Below are 23,281 nucleotides of genomic sequence, written 5' to 3' on the forward strand. Positions count from 1 at the left end.
ACTAGTACATAACACTGTTTCTAGTAACCCTATATTTCAATTTATGCCTGCTTCTTTTCTTATGATCCCGAAATGAACTTTAACTATTTATATATGCATAACAATTGCAGGCCCAATATTATGAAACTCCTATGTAATCCTACCTTTTTGTCAATCTTACTTACTATTGTTTATGACAGTAAATTGCTTTCTCACAATTTTTAAAACTCCTGTGTCTCCTGTGTCAAATGATTTAGTTGCTTCTTTGATTCATCTTCTTGAGTGGTTTAATCATTAGTTTATATATGCACATGGACTCTTTCTCTTGTGCTTAAGTACAATGCTTGTTTTTTAGCTGACCTGAAGCTAGCTCTGACTGCCGAGACCAAGACGTGGATGATTGATTTCGGACGTTACTGCAACAAGAAATATAGAACAGAAATGGAAAACATTTTCACTTTTGTGGAAGAAATTAGCAAAAAGCTGAACCGTCAAATTCAGGACCTCGACGACATAAGAATAGCAATGGCTGCCCTGAAAGATATAAGAGAGCAACAGATCGCATTAGATTTCCAAGTGGGGCCAATTGAGGTAATCAAGATATTAGAATTCTTCCTAGTAAGATGCTGATTATGCTGGACAAACATAAATGCTAATGGAAAATTCTACTGTTTTGCATTCACTTTATCAAACAGAATAGAATTGGTTATGAAGACAGAGCAATCAGTGGTTTATGCAAATAAGTAAACCTTAGTTTTGGAGCAATACCTCATTCCTGAAACAATCCCTTTTCACTCCATTAGAATATCAAAGTTTGTGGTTTGCTGGCAGGATTATAGGGCAGGGAAATGAGAGGTAAATGTAAGTAGGCAATGTTCACTCAGCGATTATCTTCGGTGGTTCAAGGAGAAATGGCTATCCCGAAGATAATGTGAACATCGATATGTAAAGAAGAAATGAAGGTATTGCTGTAATGATTAGATTCTCAATAAAGTGACAGTATAATTCATGCACGTTCTGGAGGAGATTTTTTTTTATTTTAAATGTTATTTTCAATTTTAAAAGCAGAGTTTTTTAATGCCTTTTGAGGTAGTCATTGAAACTTGTAATCAACCACCTTTATAACACATCCATGGTTTCTTTCAATACAGATCTCAAGCACAAACAACTATTTCAACAATATCGTTTAAAGTGTGATTTAAGGTTGATCCGACAGCCAAAGATGGCCCCCACATATGTACTAGTCCTAGTTACTTCAACTGTATCATCCGAATAACACAATCTTTTTCTGTTGATTGCAGAAAACCATAATTTCAGATTTCTATGTTAATTTTGAACCCTTTCCTTTTAGTGTATGCTGGAGAAATAGTTATTAAGTGTTGTAATTCAACAGGGATCTTGCTAAATAGGATTGCGCCATCCAGCTATTTTAGGCTAGCTAAATAAATTCAGGTCAGCAACTGAGCTCTGAAAATGCCATATTCAAACTTCTATTTAGATCCGAGATAAATAAATTTAATAAAAGTGGGGCAAGCACTCAACCCTTTTTCAAACAATCACTTGTTTGAATGTTGTTGTTGTTATTGAGCCGTCATCTAGTTTTACTGTCACCCAAGTATTGTGATACAGGATTCAACTAGGACAAAACAATGCTGGGGGTATTCCCCATCAATTTAATTTGGACCATATAGCTTATTGTGAAACCTTATCAAAAGCTGATTGTAAATAAACTAAGCACGCATAAAGAAGGGATTATTCCTAAGGGAATCTTTGATAATAACTGAAAGCGCCATGAGATTTATTGTGGTTCCAGTCCCTTGCCAGAAACCCATCTGATTCAAAGGTATAAGGCTCTGTTGTTCTGCCAAGTCTTCAAGATCATTCAATAAAAGGTTGGAGAGAAAGTGTGCCGCAATATTGATTAAAGCAATAGCCTATAGTTAATTGGGTCTTCTCTTCTCTTTCACCATTTTTATAACTAGGGTGGACTATAACTCTTCTCCAGAAGTGCAGAATAACTTCACCAGCCGGATAGTTATTAAATAAAATTGTATTCGATCAAAACTGAGTCTCAGCTTTAAATGGTGCAGGAGGGAGGACATTTGGGTCGGGTGCTCAATCTGTCTTGAGGTTTTTTTTGATGATCTGTTGCCGTTGGTTTAGATATGGTTTAAGATAATTCTGTGAAATGTCCAAGGAACATGCTGTACAACAGAGTTTGTACATATTTAATCCAGACTGATTCAGAGATGCTTGTGGTAATAGCTCTTTGCTCCCCATAAGTCAGGTGATTAATAAACCCCAAAAAAGCACTTTGCTCCCCATAAGTCAGGTGATACATCAAATTTCCAAAAACCTTTTAATGTCCTCTGCCACAGATTTGATGTATTATTACCCATTTGCAATTTCCGTAGACTGATTTGGCTTTTGATATTGCCTTCATGTAAATTGACCTAATGAGCTTAATTGTAGGAAACTGAAGTTTCATAAATGCTCTTGAGGGCAGATTTTTAAAGAAGTCAAAAATGCTGTGCTGTGTTGCGTGACAGGGAGGGAGCAGGTGAGCGCCATATCTGCAGAGTTATGGTTCTCTCTTCCCCTCTCTCTAATTCTGTCACTGATTTCAGCTGCCGTGTGCCGGGCACACACCTTAGTGCTATGTTGCTAAGGTGAGTACCTGTGTCTAGCATAGGTTTTGTACAGAAAGGGTATCCTTCCTGTACAAAATACTATGCCTAAACACTTCCCACATTGTAAGTGTTCTGCACAGTGCAGCACGCATGCAGTGTAGGAAAAGAAAGGAGAAATGAAAACATTAATCCACTTAATGCCTCCTTTCAGATTGTGTAAACTTTCAGTGCTAAACCATGTCTACAATTGTTTGTAGATAGGGTTTTGCATCAAAAGGCATAGGTGGTTGCATAGGAACGGCCATATACCACACATATAACGCCCCCTTGTCGCTAAGTAGCGCAAACCAATGCCTTGTGCTGCTTTGCGTTACTTGTAAGGTACTTTCCAATGCAAAGCAAGTTTAGTTCTGGAAAGTAAATTGATAAAATAATATTTTGTGCTGGTTAGCGTCACTTTTGTGACGCTAACCCAGTTCAAAATGTTTGAAGATCTACACCTCAGTTCCTTATTTAGTTTGCACTTTTCTTCCGCTAGTGCTTCCATGAACCATTTTTTAATTTTGGCTGGTGGATCAAGACTTTTCTCTTTTGCTGTAGGAGCGTGAGTACACTTTTCGATTGGTTTGAGGCAAAATTAGTCCACTGCCGTGCCAAAGTCAGTGGGTGTTTCTTCCCTAGATGAACATAGTTCTAAGGACTGCTTCGTGTACTGAATTGGTCCCAGACTTAATTCTTTCTACTTTAATATTGTTAAGGAATAAGCATAAGATTGGGTTGTCACTACATGGCTGTGCTGATTTGTGATAGAAGATTGATTAGTTGCAGAAAGTGATCACTTAGGATGAAAGTGTTTTACCTTTTGAAAATTTCAGGCTTAAAGAGTTTAGTCCAGTAAGGTCTGAGACTTTCTGGGTAATCGAGTGGGTTGTTGGATAATCTACTTCATGACAACGTTTCAAAACTTGTAGATATAGTAAGTGTAACATTTCTTAACAGGAAATCTCCAATTGTGTTCCTTTTACAATAAGGGCCTCTTTAAGGGAACATTTTCCACATTTGGTTTAGGATGTAACCTGGCAAGGTGATATTAAGTTGGTGTTGAAGTCACAAGTAAGAAGTTAGCTTGCATTTGAACCAGAGGTTTTCAATTCTCAAGTGAACTCTCCAAATTGTTAAAATATATAAATATTAAAGGCAAGATGTGGACCTGCAGATCTTTTCCAGGTGAGAATAATTATCCCAACTAGCCAATTTAGTTTTACCTTCAAAGGTGCAATGTTGAAATTAGATTTTATTACAACGTAAAGGACTAATCCACCCTTAGCCTGACCTTCTTCAAATACTCTTGTAGCTAGCTAATAGTACTCCATAAAACTAAGCAGTGGAAATTCCTATTCACACTATGGGGCTCATTATGATGGTGGGCGGACATCAGTCTGCCCGCCTTCATAATGGGGATGGGACCGACTGCCAGACGTGCGGCGGTCCCACTGGCCCAATTAGGATGCATCCTGCCCGTTTACCATTGCGGGCGGTGCTGCTGGCTGCAGCTCCGTCCACAATATTAAAGGGCATGCACAGCATTTCCCTGCACCACGTGGCAGGCACCGCGTGGTACCTGCCACCTGGTGCAGGGAACTGCAGGGGAGTATCATGGGTACCCCCCAAGTGCACCCCGCCCCACAGGGGCCCACAAAAGGCCCCGAAAGCCAATCCCTGCCAGCCTTTCATGGAAAGGCCTTGAAAACATCCACATCATAATATGGCTGGCGGTGCCTTATAGGCATCGCCACCATATTACTGTCCCAGCCCTGCCCAGCAGGCAACTGTAACGATTGCCGACCAGCAGAAAAGCGGTGGACGGACTTGTGTCGACTGCGATACCCACCGCCATCATAATATGGCGGGGGTATTTCACGTTACGATGGTGTGTCGGTCTCCACCGCCGGCTCGGCGGTTGCAATCATTAGGCCATCGTAATGAGCCCCTATGTTTCTTGAAAAACAAAATATCAAAAATTTGCCTAAATTGCAAACGTCCTCGTTTTGTGACATATTTGCTGGACCATTCACATTTAAGAACGGACGTTTAGGATGATATTGTGACTTTCTATGAAATGAAAAGGTCAATGTTGCAGGGTTTTGCTGATACAGCAGCTAATCAAGGGTATTCACAGTCCTGTTCTAAATTGTTGGATAATCTAAAACGTCTACATCACCAGTGAAGCATATGTTTAAATTCACATTATGGCTGTCTTTGTAAGTGTTATCACTTTCACCAGTAGAACTTTTTAAAACTGCTACAGATATTGGATGAGATGACTTCTTGTCCCTTGTGTTCCAGTTTTCTTTTTAATCCACTAGATATTGATAGTAATAAAGTATCTAGACAATCTGCAGTGAATTCGCCTCACACAATAATTCCCTATCTACCAAAAGATTGATTTCCCATCAAGACAGGTTTTACAGTTTCAGTCGTATCCCATGTGTGACATACGTCGTTTCATTTTCATGAGTTTGATTGTGCAGCGTAAATTGAATTTCCGAGATATGCATGCTGACCTCTCAATAGACCACAATAATTTGAAGCTATTTTCTCTATTTGGTATATCAGACACCACCTTTGATTTGCATAATTGATAAAAAGTTTAGTTGTTTGATGTTACCTTTTTATCAACGTTTTCAGTAGGTAAACTCGAAGAATTATGTGTCTCCACTGGGTGATACCTAGTATATGATTCACTACGTAAACAGTGCAAACTGATCATTTGGGAAGACAATGATTTGGGAGAGTTTTGTTGTTGCAGGTATACTATTGACTTTCAGTTGAACAAAGTTAGTGGTTGTGGTATTTTGAGAGGGCATTGGTTGATCCCTACTTGGTTTTAGATAAACATGTCCATGTAGTAGGTCAGATGACAAGGCTGTGCAAATGTTGAAATCACAATAATTAATACCAAAGGTTGTTGGCATAGTCTGCTGGCTAATTTTGCCTTTTGTAAGAAATTGTTTTGATTGCTCATTTTAGATGACAAAGAGGGAGTGTGGATTTCTTCCCGAAAATTTTTGAGCTGGTGGTATTGGAGCAGTAAATGGTATAGCTTCTGTTGCGATAACTTCAGCCATGGGGCTAGAAAGTGCCAACATGGACATTTTTCCTATCAGTTCAAAAATTGGAACCATTTTGGCAATTGCTTCTGTCATCGACCGACATTTAGATTGTTTTCCACAAGCCAATTCCTTGCCTTTCTTAGTCTCTTTAGCTGTCCTTTAGACAGCAGTTTTGAGTTTACATGTCGATCATTGTGTTGTACTATAAGCGATGTTGAAGATCCTGTTCAAAGCATATTTGAGTGTTTTGAAGCCCATGTCGGGGATGATTGAGCGACACACTTTGAACCTCCTGTACACTTACCATCCCCCTGCGCTCCTGACTTCCACCCTTCGTCGCCTCATGCTGGTGATCGCCTCCTTTCCACAGGGTCTGACTGTTGTTGGGGGGACTTTAACACTGTCCTACAGCCTTCATGTGACGCGACGGGCGCCCCGTCGGCGCATCGTCTCGCCTCTGCAGAGAGTCTGTCTGGTTGGTCATCGGCCCTGGGCCTTTGTGACGTTTGGAGGGTATGGAACCCCCGTAAAGAACAATACACCCACACCTCAGCGGCCCATCATTACGCAACGGACTGCCAATTGATGTCCGGGGCTACGATATTGCCCAGGGGGGTCTCGGATCACTCCCCCATCTCCCTCCACATTGGAACTCCCACTGTCGGCCCATGGGCGACATGGCGGCTGAACGCATGGTTCCTACAGGACTCGGCGCTGGTGCAAACCCCTGGGCAGGAACTGCGTCACTACTTCTCAACTGATGCAGGATCTGTTCCCTCACCGGGTACTTTATGGGAGGCCGGCAAGGCTGTCGTTCGGGGAGTTGCCAGAGGGCTGGTCTGCGCAAAACGGGTGGAACAGGCCGCCCAGCTCGTGCAACTGGAAGCTCAGGCTGCGTGGTTGGAAGGACTCCAATTGACCACCGGCAGCAATGACTCCTCTCGACAACTTGCAATGGTCCGCGACGAGATTCGTCGGATCTCGTTGGAATCTGCTAAAATTCTCTGGCGCTCTTCGGTGGCGTATATTTATGGGTGGGGCGATAAAAAGGGCAAACTCCTCCACAATCTAGTGTCCTACTCCGAAGTTAACCGCATTGTTCCCGAGATTCGGATGGACTCCGGGATCCACCAGGTTCCATCCATTGCCATCGCGCAAACCTTCACCGGCTACCACGCGTCCATATATGACGCTCGTCCTCCGTGTACTCCCCTGGCAGACTTGCTGGAGGAGACTGGCACTCGGCTGCCGTGTCTCCCCCAGGAGATTGCTGAAACCTTGGACCACCCCTTTACCACAGAAGAAATACACGGGGCGATCTCGGCGTTACACCCAGGCAAGACACACGGGCCGGATGGCTACCCTCAAGAATACTATGCAGCCTTCTGCGATGATTTGGTTCCCCATCTAGTGAAGCTATTTAAGCATATGATGGAGGAGGGGTCTTTCCCACCCAAAACTGACGTGGCCACTATCGTAGTCATCCCAAAGATGCAACCGCCATCCCAGGATTGCGCGGACTACTGCCCGATCTCGTTGATTAATTTGGAGGTTAAGATTTTTGCCAGCGCGATAGCCCAGCGGCTCCGCCCACTCCTACAAGACTTGGTCCATCCCGATCAATGTGGGTTCATGCCCGCCAGGGGCACCCGTCATTGCATTAGTCTGGCAATGGCTCATCATCACCACCTGACCCCGTACCTGGCTCTCCTATTCATCGACTTTGAAAAAGCCTTTGATACAGTGGATTGGAGCTGTGAGAAGTTGGCCTGGTATATGATGTTCACTATTCTAGTGAGCACCTTGCACCAGTCCAAACAACCCTTACCGTGATGGTTGTAAAGTCAACCTTATAGACCAGCTATCCTAGTGGTAGCATGGACAAAGCAGTCTTAAGCTAACACTTCAGAGAGCATGTGAAGCCAATTGTTTTACCAATAATAATCCCTTGAATATCAAATGAAAGGACACCACACAAGATATATATCAAATATATATGTATTTATTACAAACACAACCTCTCTGCACTCTTTATGAGGTCAGAGTTCGAGTTACAGCACAAGTTACTCAATAAGCATTCTATAAGTTGCACAAATACAATTCTGCCCTAGGGGCCTCTCAAACCATATACTAAAGAAGTGGTATAAGAACCACTTCAGGAAAGTTGAGTAGGCCTAGGGCCTAGGAAATCGCTGGGGCTACACTGAACAACCAAAGGACTGGAAGTAGGAGACTCACAGGATGCGTGTGCAGTGTCTAAACACATACGCGGGTTACCATAGACTTTTAAAGGGAACGTAAAGTTTACAAAGTAGTTGATTTTGGACACTTCCTGTTGGACTACGGAAAAACCCAGTTAAACTAGGACACTTGGATAGTTGTTACCCATGGTAGCACCGGAGTACTTGAGTTACCTCACCCAGGGAAGCCGGGTGCATAGGTGTTCTTTTGTGTCGGGTTTCGTTGTCGAATCCTATGGAGAACTGCTAGAAGATGCTGCAGGCGACCAGCAGGAAGATGTCCGGGTGGATCCAAGGGTGGATCGGAGTCGGGAAGAACCTGAAAGCAGAGGGGACAGAGTCTGGGTCACTAGCAAGTGACCGGGAAGGAACCAGGAAGGAACCAGGCGATGTTGAGATACAATCAGGTGAGGATGCGAAGCTTGTCTTTGCAGCCACGTCGACCAGGAGCTGTTGACGATGACCAGGAGCTGTATACAGACTGTCCCATGAAGGATCTCGCTGGTGGCCGTGTCGGCTTCCAGATTGGAGTCAACAAGCCTTGGCAAAGGCAACCCACGCAGAAAGGGAAGATCGGCTTCTAGTTCAAACCAGCAAGGTCTGGGGAGCTTCCCCTTTACAGGAAAGCAGGAGCAAGCTCAGAGCAACCAGGCAAGCGGTGTTGATTCAAGGTGATGTCTTCAGGAGTGCCACTAGCCAACGGGCTAGCAACCCCGAAGACGCGTCGAGGAGAAATGCAGGCACAGGCCCCACACTGCACTCGTGGAGTGTGGAGGGCTGAGCTTCGATGCACTTACTGCTCGCGGTTGGGGCTTCTCAAACCCCAATGCACAACTTCGAGGACGCCTCAGAAGCTGCACAGTTAGCAAAAAGCAGGTACTGCAGGGTGTCCGGTCCCACGTCTCTCGTGTCCGCCACGTGTCTCAGCTTTGCTGTGGATGTGGGTCGGAGTCAGAGAAGTCTGGAAGTCTAGAGGCTGCGTCGCTAGGTTGTCGGGATCCAGCTGGAGCGTCAACGAAGCAAACCGGCAAGTTACTGGTGGTGCCTGTTTGCACAGGGTGGTCACTCCTGGACCACAAGGAAGAATCTTCAGTCTTCTAAATGCAGTAGAATGTCGAAGGTCCAGAGTTTCGTTTCAGAGTTTCAGTTCAGGAAAATCTAAAGTCTCTAGACTCAGCTCTTACCTATATACTGATTTTATGGGTCGGATTACCTGCTAGGTCCCTCCTATGAGTAGGACCAGGGAAGGGGGTGGTTACACCCCTTTCCCTTTGTCCAGTTTCGCGCCAGAGCTGGGGTTGGAGTGCCCCAGCAACTGGCTTGAACCGTGCTATGCATGGGGCACCTTGTGTGCCCCAGTCAGTGTCTCATTTCATTCAACCCACCCTGCCCCAATACACAAGAGTCTGTCTGGGGAGGTGCTCGCAACTCACAAGGTAGGAAACCTATTGTCCAGGCCTCCCCTGCCGGAGGTTCGTCCAGCAGCAGGAGGTCAGACTCGTGTCTGTGGCAGCAGCATCCATTTTGTGATGCTGAGGCTCTGTTTAACTTTAACTGGGTAAAGCTACAACTACATGTCTTCTCCCTCTAGAAGGGTGGAATGCTACTGGCGGGAGGGTAGTATTCCAAAGCGTACGACACCTCACACAACATGTTTTGATAAAGCCAAACCAAAGTTAGCATTAACCGTGAGGATTATAGTGCACTTACGAGTATATGGTATGGCTATATCATAGAACAAAGTGGTACAAAATGGGGTGGTGATGGACGGAGCATCTGAACCAATCAACCACTGACACCCAGTCAACAGATCTGGGTTTAATCCATCACCGTTCTTTAGCCCACTCTGCCACCCTAGTTCAGACATGGCCATATGCAAATCAGTCTGACCCTGTGCCTCATGGGAACAGTCCAGCCCGAACTGCCAAGCCATGCCTTCCCTGGACCGGAAACAAGCTTCCGAGGACCGGTTTCTGGCATTTCAGCCGTCTTCAGCCAGGATAGCTTGACTCCAGTGGTGTGGAGAGCATGGGACTCACGACTGAGCATACCCATCCCACTCGTGGTGACAAATGCAAAACAACAGTTGATGGACAGAATGCAGAACAATGTCATACATTCACCCCAGTACAGAGATCTGGGCCTAAATCCATCGTTTTTTTGCACTCCACCCCACCCCAGTTCAGACATGGCCATATGCAAATCAGCCTTGACCCTGGGCCTCATGGGAACAGTCCAGCCTGAACTGCCAAGCCATGCCTTCCCTGTACCGGAAACAAGCTTCTGAGGATCGGTTTCTGGCATTTCAGCCGCCTTCAGCCAGGATAGCTTGACTCCAGGCGGGAGTGACCTAGCAGGTTATCCAGCCCCTTGATTTGGAATAAAGGCAGGAGCTGTGCCCATAGTCTTTAGATAATTCTGACTGAAACTTTGAAACGAAACTCTGGACCCTTCGACATCCCACTCGATGTGGAAGACTGAAGAATCTCCCTTGTGGTCAAGGAGTGACCACCCTGTGCAAACAGGCACCATCCATTGCCCAACGGTTTGCTTTGTTGCAGCTCCCGCGGGAGGTCGAGCGACAGAGATCGACAAGAACCGGATTTCCAGACATCCCGTGGAGGGGACGTGAGACGTGGGACCGGCCATCTTGAAAAGACTGCGAAGTGCTGACTGTGAAGCTCACGAGGTACCCTCGAAGCTGTGCATTGGGGTTTGAGAAGCCCCAGCCCTGAGCAGCTTGTGCACCGAAGATCACCACTCCACACTCACCGAGTGCTGCGTGGGGCCCTTTTGCATTTTCCTGCTCGACGCGTCTGTCCGGTCACTTGTCCGTTGGCTAGTGGCCTCTACGACGACGAATCTTTGAAACTACTCTGCTGGTCTGGTTGCTCCAGACTGGCCCTCGCTCCCCTGAAAAGGAGCAGCATCTCTGACCTTGCTGGTCCGAGTAGGAAGCGATCTTCAATTCCTGCGTAAGTTGCATTTGCCAAGGCCTGTTGACTCCGATCCGGAAGGCGACACCGCCGACAGCGAGAGCCTTCGTGGGACAGCTCGTGATCCACTCCTGGTCATCCTCGATGCCCCTGGGACCACGTGGCAGCAGAGACAAGCTTCTTGACAACCACCTGATTGCTCCCGACATCGCCTTGTTCCTTCCTGGTTCCATCCCGATCACTGGCTAGTGACCCAGACTCTGTCCCCTCTGCTTTCAGGTACTCTACATCTTCGATCCACCCTTGGATCCAACCGGACTCTTCTCTCCTGGCCGCCTGCAGCATCTTCATCTCCAGGCTCCACAGAACTCCATGACGAAACCCGACACACATTGGCACCTATGCACCCGCTTCCTGTGGGTGAGATAACAATACAACACTGGTGCTCCTGTAGGGGTTTACACCTCTAGTGTCCTAGTTTTAAGTGGCTAAGTTCTAGTCCAGTCGGAAGACTTCCAAAGCAGTAACTCTATAACTTTTTCGCACCATTGACTTTGCGTTGGTGCATGCGTGTGCTTTTAGCGCTGCACCCGAATCCCGCAGGCTACTCCCGTCCTAACTACAGTTAGTCCAGTGTAGTCCCAGCGATTCCCAAGGCCCTAGGCCTTACCATTGTTCGTAAAGTGATTCTTATACCACTTATTTAGTATATGGTTTAAGTGGCCACCGGGCCTATCAATAACTGTGCAACTTTTGTATGTTTAACTGTGCTTTTGTTTAAACGCTTGTGCCTCTGCCCTCATAAAGAGTACAGAGATTATTCTAGTAATAAATACATATATTTGTATAATATATAACTTGTGTGGTGTCCTTTCATTTGATATTGCAGGATTGCATATGGTAAAACAGCTGGCTTCACATGCCCTCTTGAGTTAAGCCTAAGACTACCCCTAGGATAGCTTGTCTATAAGGTTGACTTTACAACCACAACCATAAGGGTTGTTTGGATTGATACAAGGTGCTCACTAGAATAGTGAACATCATACATCAGGCCAACTTCTCACACCGTGTGAGGGTCCGATTAAACTTGTTCGTCAACCTTGTTTTGGGATTGCCACATCCAGTCCAGTTGGGCCAATTATACCCTTTGTCGAAGGCATGTGATGGAATTTCTCTAATTATACTACTTGATCTGCTACCAATGAATTTATTTGTTTTTATAAAAATCAATAAAGTTGATTATAAAAAAAAAGAATGGTAAGCCATGATAGGGTTGGCTATTGTAAATCGTGTTGTTCTTTTGTAGGCTCCTTTGTTAGCAAGTTAATAGTTGTTGAACCTTGCTTTTTTAGTCTAAAAGCTATAGGTCAACCAGACTAGAGTACCAAGTGATCCTAGAATGCCATAGGAATTGAATTGTCCATGATTTGCAAGTTTTAAAAACTATAGTGTTGTATATCATTTGGTTGCAATGAATCGATTCTAAAGATACCTTCCCGGATTAAACTGCTTAGGTCGAGTCTTTGTCAATGTGTACAGAGCCCTGGAAAATCTCATCATTCAAAATCCATTTGTTTACTGGGTTGGCTAATATCAATTATGAGACATTTCCCATAGATTAAGAATTTTGAAAATATGAAACTAAAATAGTATGAGTAAAGGATGCCATTGCTTTGTTATCAGAGGATCCTTCATAAGAATCAAAAAGACCTGTGAAGGTAGACTTAGGGTGTCTTTTCTTTTTCTTTATTTAGTAGAACTATTGCTGTGCATATATGCCCAACCTCATAACAAGCCTTCTGTAATAGTCAAATGAGGGATGGGAGGGGCAGCACCCTCCGATAATAAGATTTGGGGTAAGTTGTCACAGAACTTACATTTCAATGCTAGGAGATGCTGTACACTATCACAACGGTGAACAAAAAAAGTCTGACAACAGTTGTTAAAGCCAGGGCGGCCAGACCAGCCATAGGCCTCCTTCCAGCATCTCCACCCTGTTCCCATCTGTGTAAACCCAGCCTCAACCACACTCCCCTCGTAGCTTCCTCCACCAGGCAAAATCTCGGAGGCTGTGGTGCTTGAGCCGGTGAGCAGTGCAGCAGGAGGTGGGCAGTTGGGCACGAGGGCTGCCTGCAACTGTCTGAGAAGCCTAGGTTTCAGCATAAGCACCCACATGCCCTAGCCGCGATGTATTGTCGGCTGGTCAAGGGCTCATAGATGGCAGAGATATCAGTGGTAGAAAGCCGCAGAGGTAGAAAGTCGCTGAAGTTGGTACTGGCCTTCCCCCCGCCCCCAAAGACTGCCAATGATCCTTTGATCCTCACTCTTGCATGTCCGTGTCGAATGGTATGCGCATATAAAATAAAGACTGAGTAGCAACCCCTCTCCAGCCAACATTTCACCCATGTCCATGGCCTTTTTGTCAAGAATAATGGAAAACATTGTCTGCCTTTCAGAAAGAGGACACTGCTGACAGGCGCACAATAGATATCATACAATTTAATTCCAGTCTTGCATCTTTTCGCCTGAATTAGCGATTTATAAAAACCATAATTATCCAATTGTTTATGTACATCTCATACCAGCTTGCAATCGATTGCTAAGATGTCTCAATTTCTGTAATCATGGAAACAAAATGATCACACAGAGTGGTAAAGCAGGAGTCTTCAGTTTAAAACCTACCACCCCAGGATCTTGAGTTGGCAATTTAACCACAATAGAAAAATCTACTCAGAGAGGGAAAGGTGGCATATACTTCTGAACACTTTAAGGGTATGTTTTGTAAATTCCTCAATTTAAAACTAGCCACAAGTGTGAAATCTGAAATCAAGGATGTAGACAGCATCCTGTAATTTGATTCAATTCAGAATATATTGATCATTACACCATGCAGGTCCTCAGGAAGTTTGTAATGTGTACATTGAAACATCCTGGCAGTCCTTGTAGCCCATACTCGCACATTTCATGGCAATGAGAAAATCTTCACTGAGACATATGGCCTAAGCTTGTTGATTGGCACCCAGGCAACCCTAAGCCCTCCCCTCACTCCTGCCCAGGTCCCTTCAGGGTTTGTGGGTAAACCCCAAAACATACACCTCCATTGTGTGAGCTGCAGTTTCCCAATGCCCCAAATTGCATTGAACCAAAGACCAGGAGGTGGTAAGGAGGCAAACTAGTGCTGTCCCTTTCCTGAGATGTTACAACTATTTTCCCTACCAGTGATTGCCTAATTTTTAACTGTTTTGCTTGTGGTTGTTACAGTTTAAAAATTTAATTTTTTAACCTGCCTGTAATTGCATCATTTTTTCACCTATTTTGTTTAGAAACGTGTGGTTTTTTCTTTGCCTTGACTGTTTGATTTAACCTATTGAATAGTGGGATTTGCTGTCCAAAATACATTTTTTTCTCTCACATTGCTTGTGCCTACCTGTTTTTCCCTCCTAATTTCTTGTTTGCTCCGTGCTCAGACCTGTATGCTAAGCAATCCACCCCAGCTCCCATTTTGTATTAGCAAGTGAGTCAAACCAGATCCCCCATTTCCCCTTTAGCAACAGGGATATTCTACATCAGAGAGTGAACAGAGGGTGCTCTCAGACAGTAGTAATCTGTTGTGACCTGTTTAAGCTGTGTTTTTTAGGGATTGTGCTCTTGTTTTTTGGCTAGGAGATTGAGTAAAGTTTTATACAAACAGTATTGTTAGAGGGAAAAGTTTGTTAGGCCCTTACCTGCAGTAGTCCAAAGTATGAATTGAGCCTGTCTGTCTCCTAGGAGATTCTGAATTGAGGAACAGCTTTCCAGCAACCCTGGTCAGCAGCCTAAGCTTGGTGATTGGCTGCCAAGCTTCCAGGCAACCCTGAGCCTTCCTATCACTCCTCTGTTCTGGTCCCTTAAGGGATTTTTAGGTGAATCCCAAAACATTCACCCCCATTTTGTGAGCTGTAGTTTCCCTTTGCCCCAGATTGCAGTGAACCAAAGACCAGGAGGTGGTAAGGAGGCAGACTAGTGTGGTCTCTTTCCTGAAACTTAAAAACTATTTTCCCTACCCGTGATTACATCATTTTTAACCATTTTGCTTGTGGTTGTTACAGTTTAAATTTTTTAGTTTTTAACATTCCCGTGATTGCATAATTTTTTCACCTGTTTTTTTAGAAACTTGCGTTTTTTACTTGCCTGTGAGTGTATGATTTAACCTGTTAAATTGTGGGATTTGCAGTCCAAAATATGTTGGTTTTTTTTCTCTCACATTCCCCCCGACTACCTGTTTTCCCTCCTAATTTCTCCCTTGCTCTGTGCTCAGACCTGTATGTTAAGCAATCCACCCTCAGTTCCCATTTTTTGTTAGCAAGTGAGTGAAACCAGACCCCCTCCTTTCCCCCCTTAACAACATGGATATTCTACATCAGAGAGTGAACAGAGGGTGCTCTGAGACAGCAGTAATCTGTTGTGAGCTGTTTAAGCTGTGTTTTTCAGGGATAGGGCACTCGTTTTTTGGCTAGGAGATTGAGTAAAGTTTTATACAATTCATATTGTTAGAGGTAAAAGTTTTTTAGGTCTTTACCTGCAGAAGTCCAACATGTGGATTGAGCCTGTCTGTCTCCTAAGAGATGCTGAATTGAGGAGCAGCTTCCAACTCCCTGGCCAGCAAACCCTCCATGAGTTTGCAGGGACCTTATATAGTCTGCTATTGGATGCTATATGTGGGCACTGATTGGTGGTTGTATCTGGTGTTTCTATTGGATTAGGGTTAGTGTTCTCATTGGTTTGGTATTTGAGGGTACTGATTGGTTCCTGAGTCAGAGATTTTATTGATGTAGGGCTTAGGGTTGATGATCTGATTGGTGGATAGGTTTATGATTTTGAATTGGTTCTTGGGGCTGGACTTTCTATTGACGTAGGCCTTAGGGTTACCTGTGTTATTGGCTGCTGGGACGAGGGGTGGAACTTGGGCTAGGGTTAGGCTTTCTATTGGATATAGGGCTTAGAGTTTACTGTGTGAGTGGCTGATGGGACTAGAGTAGAGACTAGGGCTGAGGTGAGACTTTTTATTGGATATAGAGTTTAGGGTTTCTTGTATGATTGGTTGCTGGGAATAGGGTTAGGATTTAGGCTTTCTATTTGATGTAGGGTTTAGGGTTTTGTGCCTGATAGTGTGCTTGGACTAGGGCTATGATTGGTTGTAAGGTCGTGGTCTCCTATTAGTTGTATGGCTTAGGGCTAGTGTTGTGAATGGTTAGGATTAGAACTAGGGTTCCCTTTGGCTGAAGGGGTCACCTGATTACTAGGGTTATATGAGGCCAGGGCGGAGGGCGTCTCAGCCCAGGTTTCAAGGATAAGGGCAGAGGACAAGGGCGAGTGCCTTTTTGAGCCTGTTCGAGACTGGTCAGGACTAGGGTCAGAAATGCTGTCCAATTTCATATACACCAGCACCCACCCTACACCACCCACATCCACAAACAGAGTAATACACTCACCCCAAATGTACGCCTCTCATTTACTAAAATATAACCCTATACAAAATCCTTGTCTCAGCACCCACTACAAAACCACACAAACCACAGTTACACACCCTTCTATCCCAGCCAGGGGTGGGGGATTTATATCGCCTGACGCCCGTAAAAAGTGGATTTACATAGGGGACAAGAAGATCAAATGTCTATTTTGTCCCACGGACAACTAGACATTAAAATCACGCAGAAAAGGAATGAGCTGAGACACTTTAGTATTCACAGCCAATCAAGGTTACTTTAACAAATCTCCTAAAATTTGGACATCTGCCAAGGCCTGTGATTGGAGGTCTGGCCCCAGGCCTGTGTTGACTGGGAAAACATGATTCCGCCTCCATGACAAACATTTTAATTTCCATTGGTAAATAAAGCATGATGGTGGCTCTCTGTGCTGCTATTGGCCATAGGTAGCAGCATGATTCCGGAACAACACTTTCTTCCTGTGTGTCCCCAGAGACATGCTTCGGGGCATCGGAGACCATCTAGTGGCTTGAAGTTACTTTCCCTCCCTCCTCCCCAGAGTTGAACTTCTTTGAAGCGGAGAAGCCCCACGGACGCTTGCACCCATTGTGAGTACTTACTATCGTGATCCTGCAAGTAGTATCAGTGGCGAGGTGGCTTCTGTGCAGGCTCGCCACTGCTGTGAACAAAAGTGCCTTTCGGGAGGGGCTGTTACTATGCCTCATGCTTTACTATTCCAGTTGCCCTGAGCCACTGTGTAAAGTAAATTATTTAATGCGGTCCTGGAACGTGGATATTTTATTTTTGCAGCGTAAGTCAGCACGGTATAACACTGAAATTCCGATATATTATTTGTTTTCCAATGCAAATGCAAGGGGAGATGATGTGGCCCGTCGACTAGACTGCCGACTTTTCTGGGCAAATCACTCAATCTCCCCGTGCCTAAATCTGTAATGTAAACAGTGCTCATGAAAAGCGCTTCAATACCCTTCGGGTCGAGTTTGCGCTATATAAGTATGCCAAAAAAATGCATTCCCACAAATAATACCTTTCCTGCCTTTTTTCCAACGTAGACTGTCGTCACCAATTAGAGTGTTCAGAATCAAAAGAACGTAAAATACATTAATAACCGGTCTACGATATCGGACAAAACCAGCAAATGAATAACAAAAGCATGGCCTTTCTATTCTTTTTAAACGTGTCACTTAGTTAAACCACATATTAATATTTTATATACACAAACACAACAGTGCAATGCTTTTTGTAACACACACTGGGTACTGGGGATGACAGATTTTATTCTATACTTTTTTTGAAAAATGTTCAGAAGAGAAAGAAAAAATGCACACCTATCTCCTCAGATGGAGAGCATTCTTGGAAACTCGACCACTGTAAAACTTTTTTGAGCGCCTAATATAGTTCCCAGACAAAAATGGGACCTTTTTTAATCCCAAGCAGTGTGACTTCTCTAGGGTAGACAGAAGTGTGAAGGCAGCAGGGAGCCTCGGCAGGGGGAACTTACTGGGATAATAAAGTTCAGCTTGAAAGCCATTGTAGGTCAATATGGACAAAGACAAATACCCAAGGCATCCCCTTTGCGCCCAATGTGCGGTCGTTTCTGCTTTAACTATCTGCTGTCTGAGTGTGTGTTCTATATATCAGAGTGTGTGCGATTCTGTCTGTCACTGGTGGTCGTTATTTGTTTCTGTGCGTGTTTCATTCTCTCACACACACACACACACACTTCTCTCTCTCTCTCTCTCTCACACGGTCTCTCTCGTTCTCTCACAGTCTCTCTTTCTCTCTCTCTCTCTCACACTTCTGCCAGACTGCCAATTAGAACAGATGCAGCAGCTCAGAGTCAGGTCACTATTTTCAGTCCATGGGCTGCAGTGGGCAAGGTTGTATTTCCAACAAATAAGTTTGTAACCAGAATCATGTCTCTCTGTTCTTCAGATACCTCCGGAAACCGATCAGCCACACCATAGCATGTTCGCCATTTACCTCTGTCTGCTTTGTGCTGAGGGCTTTCAGAGTATTATCTGTCAGTTAGTGTATTGATATAAGGATCAATGCACCTACTGCATGGATCTTTGTTAACTTTTGCACCACAGGTTCCAATATTAAGGAAGTACATCCATATTAGTAGTACACTGACAATATGATTTCTATACCAGCAAAGTTCTGGGGTTAAAATGTACGAAAAAATACAGATTGAAATGTTTATTTTTGAAATATACAAATAGCACACGTGTTCATGCCAGCTAACTGAAATTGGTATTATGATGGACAAGTGGATTTCTTTACAGGACAAGTAGATTTCAGTAACATTTTGTCCATTGGACAAGTACATTTATTTAAAAATTCCACACCCCTGCCAGCTACCACACATTTGCACCATCACCTACAAACAGTACACAACTCTATCCTATACCACTAGCCAATCCCCTAACACACCCCAATTCCACACCACACAAAACTCTATTCCAACCAGACTCACACTCCCTGTTCTAATTACTCCTATAAGACCCATTTGTGTCACTAACAAACCTATACACAGCCTTCAATCATTTCTCCAAACAACACCCTCCTCTTCTTTCGACCACAATAAAACAACCACACAACATCTACACTCCACTGCACCATACCTATTACCTCTTGCGGCAAACAAGTCTAAGACAAACACTTACAACTCTACTTCACCCCCCTCTTACACACAACATACACTCTACTCACAAACACATCACCACTCCCTTCACCTTACAACTTTCGCTCACAAACAATACTTTACGTACAAATTCTTCTCAGAAAACACATACATCAGCACTTCCATTCACTGCTCGTCAAAAACAAAACTTATCACGCACACCAGCACAACAAACTCTCTCAAGTGCAACACCTCATATTACTTACCATCACAAACTTCAAACATACACCCACATTTCAAATTACACAAATGAACAAACTCCAATACCAAGCTTTTGCTCTTTCACCACACCCAGCACATTGTATACACAACCCAAGGAGTATCTTATTTCATAACATAATGATTCAAAAGTCATAAATTAGACATAGTCAATCCAAACAACATAAACTTTTCAATGCAGGCTTGCTTCTTCTTTCGTTGGTTTATTTTCACAATTCAAGTAATTTCTTCAGTGATGTATCAAAAACATGTCCATACAATTCAAATGATAGAAGAAATATATGTAACCACAGTTCAAATGATGATCAAAATACAGCCAGTTCAAATGATGATCACAGTACAGCCTACGCGTTTCATCCCACATGGGACATCATCAGGGCTGTAGAATGTAAAAAAGAAGAGAAAAAAACCAAATAACTAACAATTCATGGATGATGAATACATTCAGTAATGGCACATCTTGCCCTGCCTATATAACAATCTGAAACAATTCCTTCCTGTACAGCATTTTAATCCATCAATATCATCATATTGAGTACAAACAACAGAACATCTCAAAATATGTGGGACTAAATCACAACCAAATACCTATATGTGGGTTGTCTAAGTATTAAACCATACACTTAATTCAATCATAACCAAATCCCTATATATGGGTTGTCTAAGTATTAAACCATACACTTAGTTCATGTCACCTCTCAAGTTCTCATTTTATATTATAAAAAACTAGCATCTCCATGATATTCTCACCTTAATGGAAAGTCACGGCTAATCTATCTTCTTAATTCAAACTGTCCTGTGTTTTATCTCTCCACTTCACTTCTATCAATAATGGCGATGTATCTATATTTGAAATGAAAAATAATCCCTTTAGTGTCCCAGATATTGATATCTCTGAACTCAATGACCTATCTCCTTTTCCTGTGCATGATCTAATAACTAATGTTTGCTTACCTAATTTTTAAATGTGATTCCAATCTAAAGGGATTTCCTAGATGCGGCAGAAGGATCTGTCCACTACTGATACTGTTCACTAAATAAGTAATTCAATCTAAAAATAAGAAAGGAAATATGTATAAACATTAAAGTCTGCCGAGAAGACAAAGTATCATCCGAGTCTGAATTCCTAAGTTCACCCAATTCTTGGAAGCCTTACGCTTAAGTAAAGCAATTCTACATATTTCAGAAAGGGCTGGCGTCCATTCATGCTAGACTTATCGTAATCAGCCTGGGTCCAAATAGGACCAAGGGAAAAGATAATACCGATAATATCGTAATTCTTAGTCCCATTTTCTAAGCAACATGTTATAAACAATCGGATTCCCAATTCCTACCTCTTAAATTTGCCAGTATTACTGACTCAGTCAGCTTGCCACTTAGGTGCTAGGTCAAATACCCACGATTTCTTCTGATGAATATTCTTAAGTCCAATATTCCTTAAAAGTCAAAAAAGTGAAATAAAAAGATAAAGTAACAACCGGAAAAATTTTAAATAATTAATCTCCTGAAAACGGCCGTATATCCACCGCTCTGAAACTATTAGTCTGCTCGGCCCTGTTGTAACCCACCTTATCGAAGTGTAGTCTGATTCTGCCACATCTCTCCTTCGTCGACCCGCTCGATAAACCGTCGACCAAACTCAGTTAATTGGTGCCTCTATTTAAACTCATCATTAACAAATCAGAGCGTAGCAATACAAGCTTCATATCCGACCACCTGGACTAATACGCGCTCCCTATTCAGTCCGCACTCCCTATTTCACCGGAAGTGCTATGCTACATCCGGTCCTTCTAAGTACACGCATCTTATTGGATAACGGTGTCCAAAACCGGAAATATTTCGAATTTGATCCGGTTCCTCCCATTTTGAAACACCCGTATGCTCATTTAATGTTTCCCTCTCAGTCCGCCACTCATGGTAAAAGGAACGACTGTAGTGCATCCGGTTTGTTTTATATCCCAAAATCCAATAGGTTCCTATATACACATGCCGGAAGTCTATCAAGTATATCCGGTTTTCTATGAACTTATCATAAATTAGTTTCTGTCGACTGATGTGTAATTTATATCATATCCTACTCATCGCATCATATACGGTTAAACTTTCTAAAATATGTCTAAAAGTGCAACCCATCACCAGACGCACTCTAATAATATTTTCACCAAAATTTATCTGTACGTACCGACGAACATTTTCGAACAGGTAATCTCACTAATCCGTGATCTGGTCACTTCAAGAGAAATAAAAAAAAAGGTCATATTTCAAATATATAGAGGCATCAAATAATCTAATTTACGTGAGTACTGACCAAAGATAATACAATGCCCAGTACTGAAGACCACAACCGTGCTATTGCGGGGACATCGAAATTATTGATGATTATTATTCATCTATTCACGTTGGCCCCACCTTCCAGAAATAAGTACCCTAGTTAATGATAGGTGTTATACTAGTCTGATCATTACTCTGAGCATGCTTCATTTATGCCTACTTAACATTCAGCCATGAACAGACACCATCATGCGGCTGCACAGATGACTCAATCCCTTGACACCAATTTTGATTCTTGCAACGATTCATTCCCTAGTGATTATATTCATAATTATAAAAAATGATGCATTTCTGAATCGCTGTTTAAACCATCTTTAAATGCTCTACAGCGACTTATCCATCTGGCTTCCTCCCTCCTGATATGTAGTTCCCAATCACCACCTCTTACATTGGGTTCTATTTTCTGAAGTCCATGAAATCTAAATTCTAGTTCTCTCTCATGGAATTTTTTTATATGTGCAAAAATCGGTGATTTAGGATCTTGATTGATAATCGCTCTTCTATGTTCTTGCATTCGAATTTTAAGTATTCTCTTAGTGCTCCCAATGTAAACTTTGTTACATGCACAGATCAATGCGTAAACCACCCCTGTACTATTACAATTAATGAACTGATTGATATGATAAGTGCGTGAGCTGTTATACCTAAAGTGTCTGATCTTATTCAGACCCCAAGGGCACATATTGCACCCTCCACATGTGAAAAACCCATTAGGCATTATGGGCATCCACTCTTGTCTTATTCGTTGAATTGGTGGAAATTTATTTCTAGTAATCATATTACTAATAGTGGGGCTTCGCCTGTAAATAATTTTTGGGATTGCTCCAATTTGTCCCAAAAGACCTGGTACACCCATCAGTAAATGCCAATTCTTTTTAAGAATCCTATAGATTTTGTCCTTATCAGTGCTATACGTTGTCAGAAATGACAGAGGTTTATTGGATTCCTGTTTACCTTTCAATTTAGGACTTAATGTAGTCTGTCTTGTTATCAGATTGACTTTTTTACGTGCAGACTCCAACAAACCTTTAGAATATCCTCGTTTTTCCATTCTGTGACAAAGCTTGTTAATCTCATTTTTAAAATCCCCTTCATTGCTACAATTTCTTCTAATTCTGACCATTTCGCCAAATGGTATACCCTTGATGACTGATGCTGGGTGCGAGCTTTCTGCCCTTAAAATAGAATTAGTTGCGGTCTCCTTTCTAAATAACACCCAGCACATATACAGCATCACAGCAACTCTTTTTTAACTGCCTCTCATCCACTGGACAATTTAGAACCTAACTACATGACCCACATGCTGCACCAACACCCCTAACTCATATATCTTCCGCCCTGAGCAGACGCAAACAAATAAGCAACGTGCCACACCTCACAACTTCACTTTTCGATGTGTTCTGCACAAGTTTACATCACAAAAAAAAACACAGCGCACCAACTAACTCTCAAACACCATCTCCACCACCTACGCACACAGACCCATCAAAATACCTTCTTAGCATGCTGTTTTGTGTGGCGTTTTAGGCTCTGAGTGAATTTTCCTGATTCATGCCCTTATATAGGTACAATTCACATTGCCCTAATATAGGCATAAAAATCAAGCCCTTATTTAGACACAGCCCATGCAGACCAAATACAGGCATGGCTACTTCCACCTG

The 23,281-nt window shown here is 43.1% G+C and overlaps 1 protein-coding gene across 1 annotated transcript in view; it reads left to right on the forward strand.

Moving 5' to 3' along the window:
- Nucleotides 1-23,281, forward strand: part of DNAH5 (dynein axonemal heavy chain 5) — a 5,174,212-nt gene that overhangs the window by 1,387,870 nt on the left and 3,763,061 nt on the right. Inside the window, exon 24 of the mRNA XM_078687662.1 lies at nucleotides 335-570. Within this exon, the coding sequence (XP_078543788.1) occupies nucleotides 335-570 (236 nt within the window). The remainder of the gene's footprint in view (nucleotides 1-334; nucleotides 571-23,281) is intronic.

Source organism: Lissotriton helveticus, chromosome 4_1 (genome assembly GCF_964261635.1).
Source record: "Lissotriton helveticus chromosome 4_1, aLisHel1.1, whole genome shotgun sequence".
Classification (NCBI taxonomy): domain Eukaryota; kingdom Metazoa; phylum Chordata; class Amphibia; order Caudata; family Salamandridae; genus Lissotriton; species Lissotriton helveticus.